The sequence below is a fragment of the Chiloscyllium punctatum genome, chromosome 3, assembly GCF_047496795.1.
Source record: "Chiloscyllium punctatum isolate Juve2018m chromosome 3, sChiPun1.3, whole genome shotgun sequence".
NCBI classification, from domain to species: Eukaryota; Metazoa; Chordata; class Chondrichthyes; order Orectolobiformes; family Hemiscylliidae; genus Chiloscyllium; species Chiloscyllium punctatum.
The window spans coordinates 42469021-42486420 of NC_092741.1; the positions used below are offsets into that span (position 1 = coordinate 42469021).

Consider the following 17400-nt stretch of genomic DNA (forward strand, 5'->3'; position numbering starts at 1 on the left):
TTACTGCAAGTAATTTCCATTACATTCTGGTGCCAGATTTACAATGTCTACAACATCACATTTATGCGTTTCACAACCCTTGATGAGATGTCCATTATAGAGTAGAAATTACTGTTGGTAAATCAGAATATGAATTTTTAATATATTAACCATTTGAGTTAATACCTTCATTAAAATTTAATAAAGCAAGTTATTTCATGGACCAGTTGAATGGTTATAGTATGGAAGAAGATCATTTGACCTAACATATCTGTGCCAAGTCTTTGTGAGAGCAATTCAACTTCATACAGTCCCTTGACTTTTCGCCACAGTTCTGCAATTTTTTTTCTCTTTGGATAATTAACCAATTCCCTTTTGATGACCATAATTGAGTTTTTTCAGGTACCAGACTTAACCACCTGTTGTCTACACAAGTTATTCCTCTTGCTTCTTTTGCCATTCATATTAAACCGATGTCATCTGGTGTTTGGCCCTGCTGGGTTCCCGGCAGTCAGTTGGTAAAAATGAAAATCAGAAGTCAATCTCGAGTCAGTTTTATTTATAAATTGAAACATTACATATTTATGGCATTTAATGGTCCAAGTAGCTCCAGTGTCAATAAATATCTCTTTATACTTCTTTGGAAATAAGTAAACAAAATTAACAAGTTGTCAGTCCCTTGAAGGGCCATGTGACTCTTTATACACCTGTAAAACCCATTCAAAACAAATAGGTTTATTTAAAAATGTGACTGTTATTTGCCCCTTAAATAGACCAGAGTATATCTTTATACTCTTTGAAGAAATATTTTGCCTCTTTAAGTGCCTATCATTTGGGAGGCAGGTAGGACTTCAAACCAGACCAGAGATAGGAACACAACCACAGAACCACAAGAATCCTCAGTTAATTTGTTTACAGTGGTATTTTAATCAGTTTGTATTGACGTGCTATATCACATCTCCGAGCCAGATGGGCTATCAGTTTGACCCTCCTCGCCCAGAGGTAGACACATTACCACTGTGCCACAGGATCTCTCCATGATCCACAATTCTTCTTGTAACAAAGGATAACATCTCATTATCCTTCTTGATTATGAGCTGTACTCACGTACTAACCTTTTGTGCCTCATGCATGAGAACAGCTAGCTCCATCTGAGCTCTGAATTCTGTAGTCTTTCTCCATTTTAGTAGTTCTTGACTTTTTCATTCCTCCTGCCAATGTGAATAGCTTTGTATTTTCCCTCATTGTACTCGCTCTACCAGATTTTTGCCCATTCACTCAACCTGTCTATATTCATCTGCAAATTTAGCTATCATGTCTTTGCTTCCCTCATCTAAGTCATTGTTGTGAATTGTAAAAGCTTTGAGTCTCTAGTAGAGAGTCCTATGAATTTGCATATATACAGCAATAGATTTGTAAAATATATTGTTTTATAATGTAATTTTTCCCACTACTTGTTTGCCAGGTCAGTCTATGCCTGAATGTGTGCACTGTCATCGTAAATTCATGGATGCTGCTCAGCTGAAGAAACATATGAGAACACACACAGGTAATGTACACTGTGAAAGATAGATAGCACAGGAATACATTTTTGGAAAAATGTGGGAATAAATGAGAAACCAATGATGAATATGGAATTTGAAATTAAACTCAACAAATTATAAGATAACAGGATTATATATACTTTGGTTTTACCAGGACACAAGCACAAAGCCAAGTATGGGGCAGAGTTTGGTGAAATGGGACAGAATATTTGTCTGAGCCAAAGAAATCTCACTTCTTTTTCACGATAGTTTGTTGGAGAATATCCTCAGATAAGCAGTTTGGTAATGTAGAAATCAGTTGTAAAATTCATGTTGGTGGCAGGATGTATATCTGATTGTTGATGTTTACCTGAAAAGTGATCATGTATCTGTGCATAATTATTAAGGCAACAGGTCAATATTGAAATGAAGGGGTCCAGAGTGGAATTTTAAGAGTTCTTAAACGATGACTGTAGGGAGGTGCGAGTGTAAACTATTGCTAGAAATGTGCTGGACTTGTTTGGACAAATAGAACAAAACAAAAATACCACGTTGTGGATGACAGACAACAGGGTGTAGAATGGAAGGAGTGATCAAAGATTAAGCAATGGCATGAAGGTCAAAGACAAGAGGAAGGGGCACAGCATGCTTGCAGTCACAGAAGATGTTGTTGACCTTATGAGGGCAGTTGCAGTCCTCTGAGGAAATATACTTGGAAACTTTGGAGAGAGGTAATAATGGAGCAATGTGTTTAGGAACCTTGGAGATAAAGATATTTATAAATGGAGGTAGCTGACAAGGAAAGCAAATTGTGGATATCATTTTAGAGTTGAGGTGACAATAGAACATGGAAAGAAATGGATAGGTTTGTGACTAAAGACAGTTGTTTTAGGATATAGCAAGGTAAGGAATAACAAATCACCAAACATATCAGAGAATTAAGTACATGGTTGTTTGACAGTTCTTGTCCCCTTATTGTGACAATAGAAAAGACTTCATTTCAGATTTACTTCATCCTGGACTAAAACCAAACTGTTTGACACCAACACTGCTGTTTTCTGTTATTAGGACAATTATTTTCACAAGATCACAGAAGCATTACAGCCCAGAAAGAAGCCACTTCGCCCACTGTGCCTCATTATATGAATATCGTTAGCTAGTGCCAATATCCTGTTTCCTCCCCCCCCCCCCCCCCCCCCCCACCCCAAACCGCCAGCGAATGGCTTCTTGAATGCCTCAATTGAATCTTGATGCATTTCCAGTTTAGATGAGTACAAAAATTCATTTAAAGATGTAGAAACTAAAGGATTAGCATTGGCACTCAGGAAATGAACTGTAGATGCTTGAAATGCACGGGATGTTCTTCAGCATGAAACTTAGGTTACTGTTTCACGGAAGCTCCTGTCAGAAAATTATAGAGGCATGGTAACCAACTATGACAATAATGTTGACCTGTCTTTTGTTCTTTCAGGCGAGAAACCATTTACATGTGAGATTTGTGGTAAATGTTTTACTGCAAAGAATACCCTGCAGACCCACATCAGAATCCACAGGTATATTCTGTTGAGTATCGAAGCTTTAACATGATTTGAATATTATAAGACACTTGTAATGAATTAACCCATTTTCCATATTTAAGCATAACTTGTATTACTATTCTGTTGAAGAAAGAGGGAGCTTATTTACCAAATAAATACTTTTTGTTTCTATAACCCCTTTCATGAGCTGAGGACATTCGAAAATGCCTTATGTTATGATGTGCTTTTAAAGCCTAGTTGCTGTTGTACAGAAACATGGTAGCCAGTTGGTGTGTAGGAAGATCCCAATTCCACTATGTTGGCTGAGGGATACTGAGCAGAAAAAGGCCTGCAGCACTCAAGTGTGACCATTATTAAATTTGATCACAGCTGATTTACACTTGAACTCCATCAATAAAAACCCTTACCTAATGAAAATACATCAAAATCTTGTAAGTTGTTATTGTTGGAATTTCTGTCTTTTTGGAGAGAGTGCCAGATTTTACTATCCTTTTGAGTGCAATAATTTATCTTGATTTCACTGTCGAATAGCCATTCATTGATTTAAAGAATGTGTTCTTAATTCCCCAACTGAATAATAGTTTATTGATATGCATTCTATCAGATTATGTTAATATTTAAAATACTCAAGTCTTCTCTGTTTAAGTGAACAAAAGCCAAGTCTAAGTGTCTGCTCTCATTATTTAATCCTCTAAGCCTTGGTACAATTCCAGTGAATTTGTGCTGCATCCAATCTGAATGTGAAAGATCTTTACTGAGGTGCCAGGCCCAAAGGTGAACAAATTACTCCAGGTGGGATTGAACAAGGCTATATAACTATGTAGCATCCACTTCATTAGTTTTCCAACCTCTCTGCCATTAAACTATTTTATTGCTTTCTGTCTGTTGTCTAGCTTTCAATGATTAGAGCATTCAGACCGCCTAAATCATTTTGCTTCTTTATACTACCTCGTTACATGCTATTTGTTTTCCTTTGATCCACAACAGTTGACTCACATCAATCCCTGTTGAACTCTATGTCCCTTTACTTTACTCATTTAGTAATATGTTTCCTTTTACAACTTTCTTCTTCAGCACACTCTGTTAATGGTACTTTCTGTCTTAGTTGCATCAGTATGTTTGGATGTCATAGAATTACAGAATGACACATTTCAGCTCATTCTGCCTGTGCCTGTTCTTTGAAGGAGTTACTCAGCAAATTCCATTTTTCCGTACTTTTCTATATATTTGGACATTTTCCATTTCAACTCTCTACCCAATTAATTTCTGAAACTTACAATTAAATCACCTGAATCCTTGCCAGCCTTAGCTCATCTGCTGCTCAAATCTCTTAGTCATCTCTTTATTACCTCTGGACTTGACTGTTTCCAATGTGTTCCTGTCCAATCTCCCATTTTCAACCGAAGTACATTCAAGGCCATCCATTACTCTGCTCCTAATGTGCACATTTACGTCATGTCATGCAAGTTCACATCAACTCAACTGATTCATGTTCATCTATCAGTCTTGTGCTCACTGACCTAAGTTTGCCGTTCATGCATCCTTATTTTTAAATTTCTTCACTCTTTGTTTCTCTATCTAAGTTATTTCTTCCAGCCCTATTGCATTTCATTGTCTGCACTCCTTGAATTCTACTTGTTGATCATTTCTGATTTTAATCAGTGGACCACTGCCAACCACGTTGTCAACTGCCAAAGCCTTAAACTGTGGAATTTTCTCCCTAAATCTCTCATCCTTTAAGGTTCTCTTTTCCTCTTTGATTAATTTTTGCTTATCCTCTTAAGTCTGTGGCATTCCATTGCTACAGGAAACCCTTTCTTGTTTATCAAACTCTTTCATGGTTTTGAACAACTCTATTGAATCTCCTTTTAACCTTCTTTACTCTAAGGAGAACACTATCAACTTCTCAAGTCTCTCCATATAACTGAAGTCCTTTGTTCTTGGTTCCAGCACACTAAATGTCTTTGCATCTTCTACAAGTCCTTAACGTCTTTTATATAGAGTGTGGTACCCAAAATTGGACACACGACCCCATCTGAGGTGTAACTAATGAATTATCAATTTAGCTTCACTTCCTTGCTTTTGTTTTCCAGCCATCTGGTTCTGAATTTTCACTGCGGATTCAGTTCCTGCATGCAATTTAAAATTGTACCATGTAATATATATTGCCTGTGCTCATTTTTTCTCATAGAGTGCTTATCTGGACTTCAGTAAACCCTTCAACAAGGTTCTGCGTGGTAGCTTAATTAGTAAAGTTAGGTCACATGGGATTCAGGGTTAGCTTGCCAATTGGACACATAATTGGCTTAATGGCAGGAGATAGAGAGTGGTGATGAAAAGTTGCTTTTTGACTGGAGGCTTGTCTGTAGGGATCGGTTTTGGGTCCTCTTTTATTTGTCATTTATGTAAATGATATGGATGAAATATAGAAGACATGTTAGTAAGTTTGGGGACAATACCAAAATTGGTGGCAGAGTAGACAGTGCAGAAGGTTTTCTAAGATTACTAAGGGATCTCGATGAAATGAGTCAATGGACTGAAAAATGGCAGATGGAGTTCAATCTGGATAACTGTGAGGTCTTGCATTTTGGTAAAACAAACAAGGGTAGGGTTTATATAATTAAAAATAATGCCTTGAGTAGTGTTGTAGAACAGAGGGACCTAGGGATTCGAGTACAAAATTCTTTGAAGTTTGTCTCAAATATAGATAGAGTTTTAAAAGGGTATTTGGCACACTTGCCTTCATTGCTCAATCCTTTGAATACAAGAATTGGGAAGTCATGTTGCGGGTGTACAGGCCATTGGTAAGGCCTCTTCTGGAATACTGTGTCCCGTTCTGGTCACCCAGTTAGAGGAAGGTTTATTATTAAGCTGGAGAGGGTTCAGAAAAGATTTACCAGGATGTTGCTGGGTATGAAAGTTTTAAATTATAAAGATAGGCTGGGACTTTTCTCACTGGAGTGTAGGAGGTTGAGAGGCGACTTTATGCAGTTTATAAAATAAGTATAGAGAGAGTTAATGCTAGTTGTCTTTTCCCTAGGATGGGGGATTTCAAAACTAGGGAGCACATTTTTAAGGTGAGTGCAGAGAGTTTTAAAAAAGACACGAGGGGCAAATCTTTTACACATAGGGTGATTGACATGTGGAATTAACTTCCTGAGGGAGCAGTGGATGTGGATACAATTACAACATTTAAAAGACATTTGGATAAGTACATGAATAGAAAAGGTTTAGAGGGATATGGGCCAGAAGTAGGCAGGTGGGACTAGTTTAGTTTGGGATTATGGTAGGTATGGACTGGTTGGCCGAAGGGTCTGATTCCATGCTGTATCACTGTGACTTGGTCGCATTAAATGTCATTTGCCATGTATCTACCGATTTCGCTATTCTGTATCTTCTTGATGTCTGTTGCTTTTTTTAATCACTGTTTACTACTTCCCAATGTTTTGTGTCATCTGCAAACAAATTAACGTTATTCCCTATACTTTCAAGTGTAGGTTATGTGTACATATGAAAAAAGGCAGTGGATCTAATACTGTCTAGTGTCAAAATACTATTATTCCTAGCAAAAACAAAGTTTTTAAAAAAAATTTTATGCGTGGAAATTAATGTACGATATTTGTTCTAGGGGAGAAAAACCCTTTACCTGCACTATATGTGGAAAATCCTTTGCTGATCCAAGTGCCAAAAGACGTCATGATGCCATGCACACAGGAAACAAGCCTTTTGTGTGTCCAACTTGTCATCAGCGATTCACTCGAGCTGACAACCTTAGGTCTCACATGAAGATTCACAGCAAGGAGAGGAAAAACAGTGAGATCATTAGTGTTCCAGCTAATGGGGATGCAGAAGGAGTGAAGACTATCTTGCAACTGCAGCAGTACCAGCTTCCTACTGTAGGTGAACAACAGATCCAGCTGGTGGTAACAAATGATGTTGACAATATTAATTTCATGCCCAACCATGGACAGAGCATTCGTATTATTTCAGCAGAGGGATCACAGAGTCTACCTAATGACCAGGCTTCAAATTTGGCTCTGCTTACTCAGCAAGGAGAGCAGATGCAGAACCTGACTCTGGTAGCTCAGCCTGGCCAAACAGACAACATCCAAACCATTGGCATGGTGGGAAACCAGCAATGTCCAGGCCACCCAGAGCATATGCATGTGATCACATTGACAAAAGAGGCAATGGAGCACCTCCAGGGTCAAGCTCAACAACTGCAGATAACACAGGGGAGATCACAGCCTATTAGTCTTGGGCAGGAGCCCACTCAGCCAGTTCATTTGAACCAGGAAACAGCTCAGCATCTTCAACAAGATCGATCAGCAGATGTTTCTGATCCATCAACTCAAACAATCTCTGTGAACCAATCTTCACAACAAATGCAAGGAGAGCCACTTGCAGATCAAACATTCCAGTTGCAAGCAGACAATGTTTCTTACCTTTACACTACTAACTTAGTTACACACAGCTAGAAAAATCAAAAAATGTAGTTGCAACTGTTTACTGAAAATAGGATAATGATTATGTAACTAAGAGGTTATCACATAATCTGTGATACTCACAGTCACAGTTTATCTTTAATATAGCACTTTATTGGTCTATATTAAGAATTCATTTGAAAGTTGATTTGTTCCAAATTATTTTCTCCTCTTTGCTTTTACTTCTTTGAAGGTTTCCCATTTTCAATCTTACATAATATTATGATGAATTTTCTTTCCCCTCTACTTCCTATTCTCAAAATCAGAGTGGAAAGGAGGAATGAAATGATTTGCATATTCTTGATATGCAATTTGAAGATTGGTATCCTCGTTTAACTTTTTCTTTAAACAAGTTTCCTGAAAAACATGCTTCACTCTTGGTCAGGTCAACACAAAAAAATTAAAAACGCCCAAATAGTTCAGAAGAGGCTCATGTTTCATTTATCTGTTTTCTGCTGTGCCTTTTCATAACCAATCTTAAACTTGAATGTGTTGCAGCAAAATTAACTCCTCCTAATTGCTGCTGTCCTTTATAGTGTTTTTTAATTAAGTGTCAATATGAATTTTTTAAATATTAGAATTCTCATCAACTCATGGTTTAAAACTCATTGTGTCTAAACGATTCACATCACAGAATGCAAGTACTTGTATGATTATGTGGCTAACTTTTGTTTTAGGAGATGAACATTTAAAAGGTACTGCATCACTAGCTCAGGAATAACATTATTAGAAATATTTTCTTTTGCAACTTTCAGATATATTTTGTGATACAGTAGCTCAAGTTGCATCTTTCTGCTCTCTGTTTTCAAGCGTCAGCTTCTGATGATGCTGTGGATATAATTAAAACTACAGTGTGTTTTGTTCTGAAAAAGAGATCATATTTTACAAATAAATTCACTTTTTGCTTTAAATATCGCACACAATCTTGTTTATGTGCCTAAGCATATGATTGGCTTCAATTTGTTAGCACAAATACGTGTGTGATTAGCATCTCTGACAGCTACATCTCAGTTATGTAAACTGCATAGTTTATGTTAATACAAAGCATCCAGAATATTTTATAATATAAATATTGAAGAATACTATAATTTGCATACTGCCACCATTTGCTGATGGGGGATCAATCTGCAGACCAAATGTTTTGTGCAGCAACACATTGTAAATAATTATAACTTTTAATAAATGTATGTGCTTTTGATAGAGTACATATTGATTGCCACATTGCAGTTATTCTAAGCTGCCGCTAATGCAGTGCAAGTCAAATTTGTGTCCAGAATATTCTCAAATGTTGAGATGGAGTTATCTGGTGAGCATCTCACAAAATAAGTGGAGTAATTGAGGAGTGAACTCCTTTTCTGTCCTTCCATTTCCCCTCTATCTGCTATGCTCCTTGGTGTCTTGACTTAGCAGTTTAAAGCAGGCCAACAAGACCGCTGTTATTTTTATTCTTTCATGGGATGTGTGTCATTGGGTAGACCGACATTTATTGTCCATCAGTAATTGTCCTTGAGAGGTGATTGGTGAGGCACCTTGAACTACTGCTAACCATGAAGTACAAATGCAGTGCTGTTCTTCATTACAGATGGTGAGTGGAACAGAAGCAGCTGGGCCTGAAAGGAACATAGGTGAGCCAGAAAAAAATGTTTAAGTTAATTCATTTTTGTTAATATTTAAATGTTCTAAATTATTCACAATTATACATTATAATTGGTTTGCATGTTTAACTAGGATTGTTTGGATGGCATTTTGTCCTGAAATCAATATGAATTATATATTATTAAATCTGTTTACTCATTTAAAATATAAATAAAATATTTACTATGCTGAGTAACCTGTGTTAGGTAATGACATTGTTATGTATTTCAGATGTTTTAACACAGTTATACCCTTTGAGATACAAATTCAGTGTTTTCTAATGAATTATGCAAATTCTCTTCAGTCAGACCATTGTGTGTGTTGTTCTGAACTGGCTCCCATTTCTCAATTCTCCAGATCTCAGCTCTTTAAACAGAAGAACATGAGATCAATTTTGAGGCCTATTGCCACCAAGGAGCAGATGTCTCAGTAGCTCTTGTACAGTGTAGTTCTCTATGGTGCAATCCTGAAAAGGGTCAGTTGTCTCAAGACAGTGTGGTGCTTGTTGATACTGACCAGTCCCCAAATCAACTGAGATAATCCTTGGAGCTTGCCCTTTTGTTTGCCTAATTGCCCTATACATATGCCTTCCAAAGGTCCTACCTCAAACACCTTCAGTTACTTCTTCATTTACCTTGCATTCAATATGAGGTCAAAGTGTAAATATTCATAGATTGCAATGTTACTTTCCATTCACAACAACTCAGATATTGAAGAAGACCATTGAACTGCTAAGTGACAAATAATATCTATGCCATGCAAGTGTTGGGCAGTGAGCATCTTCAACTTGAAAGTCCATGCACTTTCCTTTGACATTCAGTGACAAGACCATTGTTGAATGCCCCATTATTAATATCCTGGGATCACCGTTGATTGAAACTTAACCAGTTATATATGCACTGGCTACAGGAGCAAGTCAGAGGTTGGGAATTTTGTGTTGAGTAACCAACCTCCTGACTTTTCAAAGCCAGTCCATTTATAAGGCACTAGTCAGAATATAATGGAGTACTCTCCACTTGTCTGTGCAGCTCCAGCAATGCCAAAAAAGCTCAGTACCATCCAGAACAATGCGGCCTACTTGATTGATGCCCTATCCATCATAAACATTCACTCCTTCCATTATGGCTGCAGTATGTGATATCTACAAAATGCACTGCAGAAAGAAACTTCCTTTGACAGAACCTTCAAAGTAAATGAGGTCTAGAAGGATAATAACGAGTTCTTTGGAACTCTGCCACCCTGGTAGTTTACCTTCAGTCATAGAGTATCCTGACTTGGAAAGAGATAATCTTTCCTTTATTGTCATTAGATTAAAAATCTGAAACTCCCTCCCTTCCTGATACTATTGGAATACCTGCACCATTACCATCAATGCCCATAATAGGTAGAAATGTTATCAATCAAAAATGGGATGCTGGCTTCCAATTTGACTGTGTTGAATATGTTCTGTCTGTTTCAATAAAGTAGTTGCTATGTCTAAATGTAGACATTGTTCCAACAGTGTTTAACAAGTTTAGAGGATGCTTTTATCAACTTGAATAGCATACATGTTCATTTCAACCCAGAGAAGGAGCATGTAAAAGATGTTCTCAAAGTGTATGATAGCTTAATGAATGAAGACGATGAAACTAAACAACTTTATCAAGTTAGATAAAGGCTAATGGGACAAACGTACAAGCCAGTAAAATATAAACTTCGGGCTAATATAGGTGAATTTAACTTCACAGAAAAGTGATCAAGCTATTGAGTCAATTTTTATATCACTCCATTCTGGAAACTTTAAAAAAGATACTAGGTTGCATCCAGAGGATGAAGCTGAGAGGCTCATTGGAGATCACCTGAGAACAAGGGAAGCACCTTTGCAGGAGATAAGTTTTCTGTACCATATACTAATGGAATGATTAAAGAATAGTACAGATAAAAGCCTACCCTCCTCAACAGACACTGGCAACTAGCTTTGACTAAGACTGAAGGAACCCACAAGTAATTAAATTTCATACTTACATTTTGAGTATTATTCTTGAAGGTAGAGGAGGTAATGATTTTTCTTCTGTTTGTAAATATATCTCAAAACTAATGGATAGATTTCAATAAAACGTAATATAGAGTCAATGGAAGGAATTAATAGTTTTTGATTCTGGAATCTTTTAAGGATCCATTAACACTGGGGGAGAGAGTAAAATGACTTATTTTAGAATGTTATGAGTTGCCACACCAGCTGTGGTGCAATTCATCCTAACTATCAAAATTTGAACAGAGCTTTCACAGCAGGTCATTGCACATAGCCTCAGCCTCAATGAAATATGTGCCCTGACTAAGATATTTATTCTTTCAGTTTTGTGCTAACGTATAATCAACCAGGTAGGGTAAAGCCTCAAGGAAGAGTAATAGTAATAATGCTGAGTTAACATAGCATGGTAAAGGTGTATATTCTGAGTGACGTATTTCAAGATTCTTTTTGTAGAGTTGTACAGCACGGACACAGACCCTTCGGTCCAACCCATCCATGCCAATCAGATATCCTAAATTCATCTAGTCCCATTTGCGAGCATTTGGCCCATATCCCTCTAAACCCTTCTCATTCATACACCCATCCAGCCTCCACCACTTCCTCTGGTAGCTCATTACTTACATGCACCATCCTCTGCGTGAAAAAGTTGCTCCTTAGGTCCCCTTTTAAATCTTTGCCCTCTCACCTTAAACCAATGCCCTCTAGTTTTGGAATTCTCTACCTGGGGAAAAAACTTCTTCTATTCACCCTATCCATCTCCTTCATGATTTCATAAATCTCTGTAAGGTCACCCATCAGCCCCCAATGCTCTAGGGAAAATAGCCACAGCCTCCTTGTTACTTGCTGCACTTCACTTGTGTATACTATACTTACCATTTTTCTGCAAGTCATTTTTCCACCTACTGAACTATTTACTTCAATATTGAAAAGATGCCATATTTCTGGGGGTGCCTCTAACCTCCGATTCTTATACTGAGTTTCCATTCTGCTTGTCCATTTTGACATTAATCATTGAATTTCACTATTCAAAAAGAGCAATGGATTGTATCTTTCAGAAATCTCCAACCAAAATACAGATTGATCATGGATGTTTTATTTTCTCTGTAAGATCATTAATTAAAATGGAATCAGCAATTTTACTGCACATTTTAAAAATAGATTTTTTAAAAAACATTTGTCAGTGTCTACTTCTAGGCAATGATGAGCGACTTTTATATTTATCCCCTTTTGCACCGTCACTGGATGTAAGCATCACTGGCATTACCAGCATTTATTGTCCATCAGTAATTCCCCCTGAAATGAGTGGCTTGGTAGTCCATTTAAGAGGGCACTTAAGAGTAATCAAATTGCTGTGGATTTGAGGTATGTGTGGGCCTGACCACATTAGGATGACAGATTTCCATGTTAGGATAGCAGCTAGATAAAGGTCTTTGGGCAAATGGGATCAAAGGTTATGGGGAGAAAGCAGGATTAAGCTTGACGAGTTGGACAATCAGCTATGATCATGATCAATGGCAGAGCTGGTTTGAAAGGCCAAATGGCCTCCTCCTGCTCCTATCTTCTAGATTTCCTTCCCTCAAGGATATTAGAGAAGCAGTTTGTTTCTCACAGCAATCAGTGTTTGTTTCATGGTCACCATTACTGAGATAAGCATTGAATTTCAGATTTTATTAATTGAATTTAACTTTCAGCAGCTGCCATGGTTGGATTTGATCCTGTGTCCACAGGATATTAACCTCTACCTCTATATTACTAATTAGTGACATGACCATTACAGCAGCACATCTTTCCAGATGGATCACAGCTCTGGCCAAGACTGTAAGACATTAGAGTCATGATCGCACCCACATATCACACAAACCAACGTCCATCCCATTGACTCCATCTACACTTCACGTTGCCTTGGGAAAGGAACCAATATAATCAAAGACTTCTTCCACCCAGGTTATACTGTCTTCTTCCACCCTTTTCCATCTGGCAGAAGATACGAAAGTTTGAAAGCACATATAAACAGACTTAAGAACAAGTTCTCTGTTGCTATTAGACTTTTGAATAGACCTCGCATATAGAGAGTCATAGAGAGATGTACAGCATGGAAACAGACCCTTCGGTCCAACCCGTCCATGCCGACCAGATACCCCAACCCAATCTAGTCCCACCAGACAGCACCCGGTCCATATCCCTCTAAACCCTTCCTATTCATATACCCATCCAAATGCCTGTTAAATGTTGCAATTGTACCAGCCTCCACTACATCCTCTGGCAGCTCATTCCACATACGTACCACCCTCTGTGAAAAAGTTGCCCTGTAGGTCTCTTTTATATCTTTCCCCTCTCACCCTAAACCGATGCCCTCTAGTTCTGGACTCCCCGACCCCAGGGAAAAGACTTTGTCTATTTATCCTTTCTATGCCCTTCATAATTTTGTAAACCTCTATAAGGTCACCCCTCAGTCTCCGATGCTCCAGAGAAAACAGCCGCAGCCTGTTCAGCCTCTCCCTGTAGCTCAGATCCTCCAACCCTGGCAACATCCTTGTAAATTTTTTCTGAACCCTTTCAAGTTTCACAACATGTTTCCAATAGGAAGGAGACCAGAATTGCACGCAATATTCCAACACTGGCCTAACCAATGTCCTGTACAGCCGCAACATGACCTCCCAACTCCTGTACTCAGTACTCTGACCAATAAAGGAAAGCATACCAAACGCCTTCTTCACTGTCCTATCTACCTGCGACTCCACTTTCCAGGAGCTATGGACCTGCACTCCAAGGTCACTTTGTTCAGCAACCCTCCCTCGACCTTACCATTAAGTGCATAAATCCTGCTAAGATTTGCTTTCTCAAAATGCAACACCTCGCATTTATCTGAATTAAACTCCATCTGCCACTTCTCAGCCCATTGGCCCATCTGGTCCAGATCCTATTGTAATCTGAGGTAACCCTTTTCGCTGTCCACTGCACCTCCAATTTTGGTGTCATCTGCAAACTTACTAACCACCTTCTCTGCAGCTGTAACACTATATTCTGCATTCTGTTCTATTACCCTCATGTACTTATATAAGGTATGATTTGCTTGTATAGCATGCAAAACAATGTTTTTCACTATCTCAGTACATGTGACAATAATACATCAAATCATTTGCAGAATACTTGTGCAGGTTTTTTAGTGAAATAGTGCAACCACAGCTACAAGGGATTTAAGGATAAATTATTTTTCATCCACCAGTACAGATAGATTTGAAATTCCAAAGTTTAAAAATTCCATATTCTGCAGCCATTGACATTTAAATCATAATCTTAATGTTTTGAGGTTAAAAACTCTTTATTGATATTAAAAATCTTAGAAGCAAAGTTAACATTTAAAATTCATTCATGTGCTATGCCGTCACTGGTGACTCTAGAATTTATTGTCCATCGCTGATTGCCCAGAGGACAATTAAAAGTCAAACATATTGCTGTGGGCCTGGAGCCAGACTAGGTAAGGACAGCAGTTTCTTCCCTAAAATACATGTGAACCAGACATTTTTTTCAATGATTGTCAACAGTTTCATTGTCATCATTAGACTCTTAATTCCAGATTTTAAAATTTAATTCAATTTCAAATTGGGAATTTCAAACCTAGATTATTAACTGGGTCTCTGGGTTAATAGTCTAATGGTATCAGTTGATGAAATATATACCACCACACATAACCTTGACACCTTAGGCCTTAATGAAGTCACCAGCAACAATGAACCAGGCCATCCTCGACAGTGCGGAAATGGGTACTGCAGATGCTGGAGATCAGCATCAAGATTAGAGTGGTGCTGGAAAAGCACAGCAGGTCAGGCAGCATCCGAGGAGAAAAAAGAATGATGCTTCGGGCAAAAGCCCTTCATCCTTTCCTGATGAAGGGCTTTTGCCCAAATCGTCGATTTTTCCTGCTCCTCAGATGCTGCCTGACCTGCTGTGCTTTTCCAGCACGACACTAATATCAACCTCAGCAGTGTGCTACCAAGATATTAACCACACACCTCCACCCCACCTGAGGCCCAAGCAGCCTGGACCATTGCTACACAGCCATCAAAGACGCCTATTGCTCCATTCCCCATTTGCATTTTGGTAAATCAGACCATAAGACTGCTCCTTTTCCTGCCTTACAAAGAGAAACTGAAGCATGAGGATCTGGTACAGTACCATGCTGGTCTGAGGTAACAAACGAGCTTCTGCATGACGGCTTGGAGTCAGTAGCCTGGTCCATATTCAAGAACTCAGTGGCCAACCTAAATAATTATGTCAGCACCATCGCAGACTGCATCAGTAAGTGTGTAGAGGACTGTGTGCCAAAGAAGTTAATCTGAGTGTTCTCAACCAGAGACCATGAATAAACCAGAAGATCAACTCCCTACTGAAGTCCAAGTCTGAGGTGTTCAAGTCGGGTGACCCTGACCTATACAGAAAATTTAGGTATGAATCTCACAAAGCCATCACCAGAGACCACACCAGACCAGATTAGAGTCCCAGACTAACCACACAAACACAAGTCGACTGTCAAAGTTTATAATGGGCTGCAGAGCAAAATTGAGTAGCATTGCTGACAACACTACATCCCTCCCTGATGAGTTCAATGTATTTATGCTCATTTTGAACAGAAGGTCAGTGAAATTATGTCATCTGCCCCCAACAGCCTCAAGTGCACCTGTACCTACAGTCAGAGACGTCAGATCAGCCTTCTTAAGCGTAATCCACAGAAAGCAACTGGCCATGCACTCAGATCTTGCCCGGACCAGCAAGGATGGGAGTATTTACAAATATTTTTAACCTCTCCTGACTATGAAATGAGTTTCCCACATACTTCAAGAAGACCATTATCCCAGACCAAAGAAAAATCAGGCAACATGCCTTAATGACTACTGCCTGGTGGCTCTGACATACATCATTAATGGTACACATCAACTTCAGCCTCCCAGATTCCCTTGGTACACTACAATTTGCCTACGGGGTCATAATAGGTCCACGGAATCTCCCTGGCCGTACTCTCATCCCTGGAGCATTTGGATAGCAAGGACATTTACATCAGACTCCTATTTGTTGACTTTCGCCCTGCCTTCTACACCATAATTTCAACAAAAAGCACCTCTAAACTCCGAGACCTAGGATTCTGCTCCCCTCTCTACAACTGGATCCTCAATTTCCTGACCTGCAGACTGCAATCAGTAAGGACAGGCGACAACATCACCTCCCAGTAATCCTCAACACTGTGTCCCGTAAGGCTCTGTGCTCAGCCCCGTACAATACTTCTTATTCACTCATAACTGTGTGGCCAAATTCAGCTGTAATTCCACTTACAAATTTGTGATGACACCACTATAGTTAGTCTGGTCTCAAACAGTGACAGTTGTTTGAGACAATTTAAGATAGAGATAGACAGCTTAATGGCATGGTATGGAGGTACCAATCTTCTCTGTGTTAGCAAGATGAACGAGCTGGTCATTGACTTCAGGAAGTGGAGTGGAGGACATGCCCCTGTCTGTATCAATGCTGCTCAGGTGGACATGGTTGAGAGCTTCATGTTTCTAAGAGCAAATATCACCCAACGATTTTTCCTGGTCAATCCATACTAATGCCACAGTCAAGAAGGCAGACCAGTGCTTCTACTTCCTCAGCTGGCTAAGGACATTTTGCATGTCAACAATGACTCTTACCAGTTATAGATGCTCTTACAAACCAGCCTATCTGGATGCAATATAGCTGGGTAAGGCAATTGTTCTTGTCCAAGAACTGCACGAAATTACAGATTCGTGAACATGGCCCAGTCCGTCTCAACTCCATTTACATTTCCGACTGTCTTGGGAAAGCAGCCAACATAATCAGAGATCCCTCCTACCTTGATTATACTCTCTTCCACCCTCTTTCAGGGGGCAGAAGGTATAAGAACAGCTTCTTCCCCGCTGTTATCCGACTTATGAACGGACCTCTCATCAGAGTTCATCCTTCTCTGCACCTCTGTAGCTTTAACACTATATTCTACATTATGTTCTATTATCCTGATGTACCTATGTAATATATGATTTGTTTCTTTAGCACACAAAACAAGGTTTTTTTCTCTGTACCTCAATACATGTGACAATAATAAATCAAATTTTATTGAGTTACCTAGAAGGTCCAACCTTCTCAATTTCTCCCCTTGCCTGAGGTGTGGTGACCCTCAATCTTACTATCAGCCATCTCTAATGCGACAAGTCCTATGC

General features: G+C 38.9%; 2 protein-coding genes across 5 annotated transcripts in view; both read left to right on the forward strand.

Moving 5' to 3' along the window:
* zbtb24 (zinc finger and BTB domain containing 24) overlaps positions 1-9258 on the forward strand; it is a 29704-nt gene extending 20446 nt beyond the window's left edge. For all 4 annotated transcript variants that reach the window (XM_072552174.1, XM_072552182.1, XM_072552201.1 and 1 more), the window contains exons 5-7: positions 1445-1528; positions 2974-3055; positions 6669-9258. In XM_072552174.1, coding sequence (XP_072408275.1) covers positions 1445-1528; positions 2974-3055; positions 6669-7518 — 1016 coding nt within the window. In that variant the 3' untranslated portion in view covers positions 7519-9258. The remainder of the gene's footprint in view (positions 1-1444; positions 1529-2973; positions 3056-6668) is intronic.
* The window catches only part of ppil6 (peptidylprolyl isomerase (cyclophilin)-like 6), a 65620-nt gene continuing 51222 nt past the window's right edge, over positions 3003-17400 (forward strand). Inside the window, exons 1-2 of the mRNA XM_072552242.1 lie at positions 3003-3055; positions 9107-9149. The gene's annotated coding sequence lies outside the window, so the exon portion shown is untranslated. The remainder of the gene's footprint in view (positions 3056-9106; positions 9150-17400) is intronic.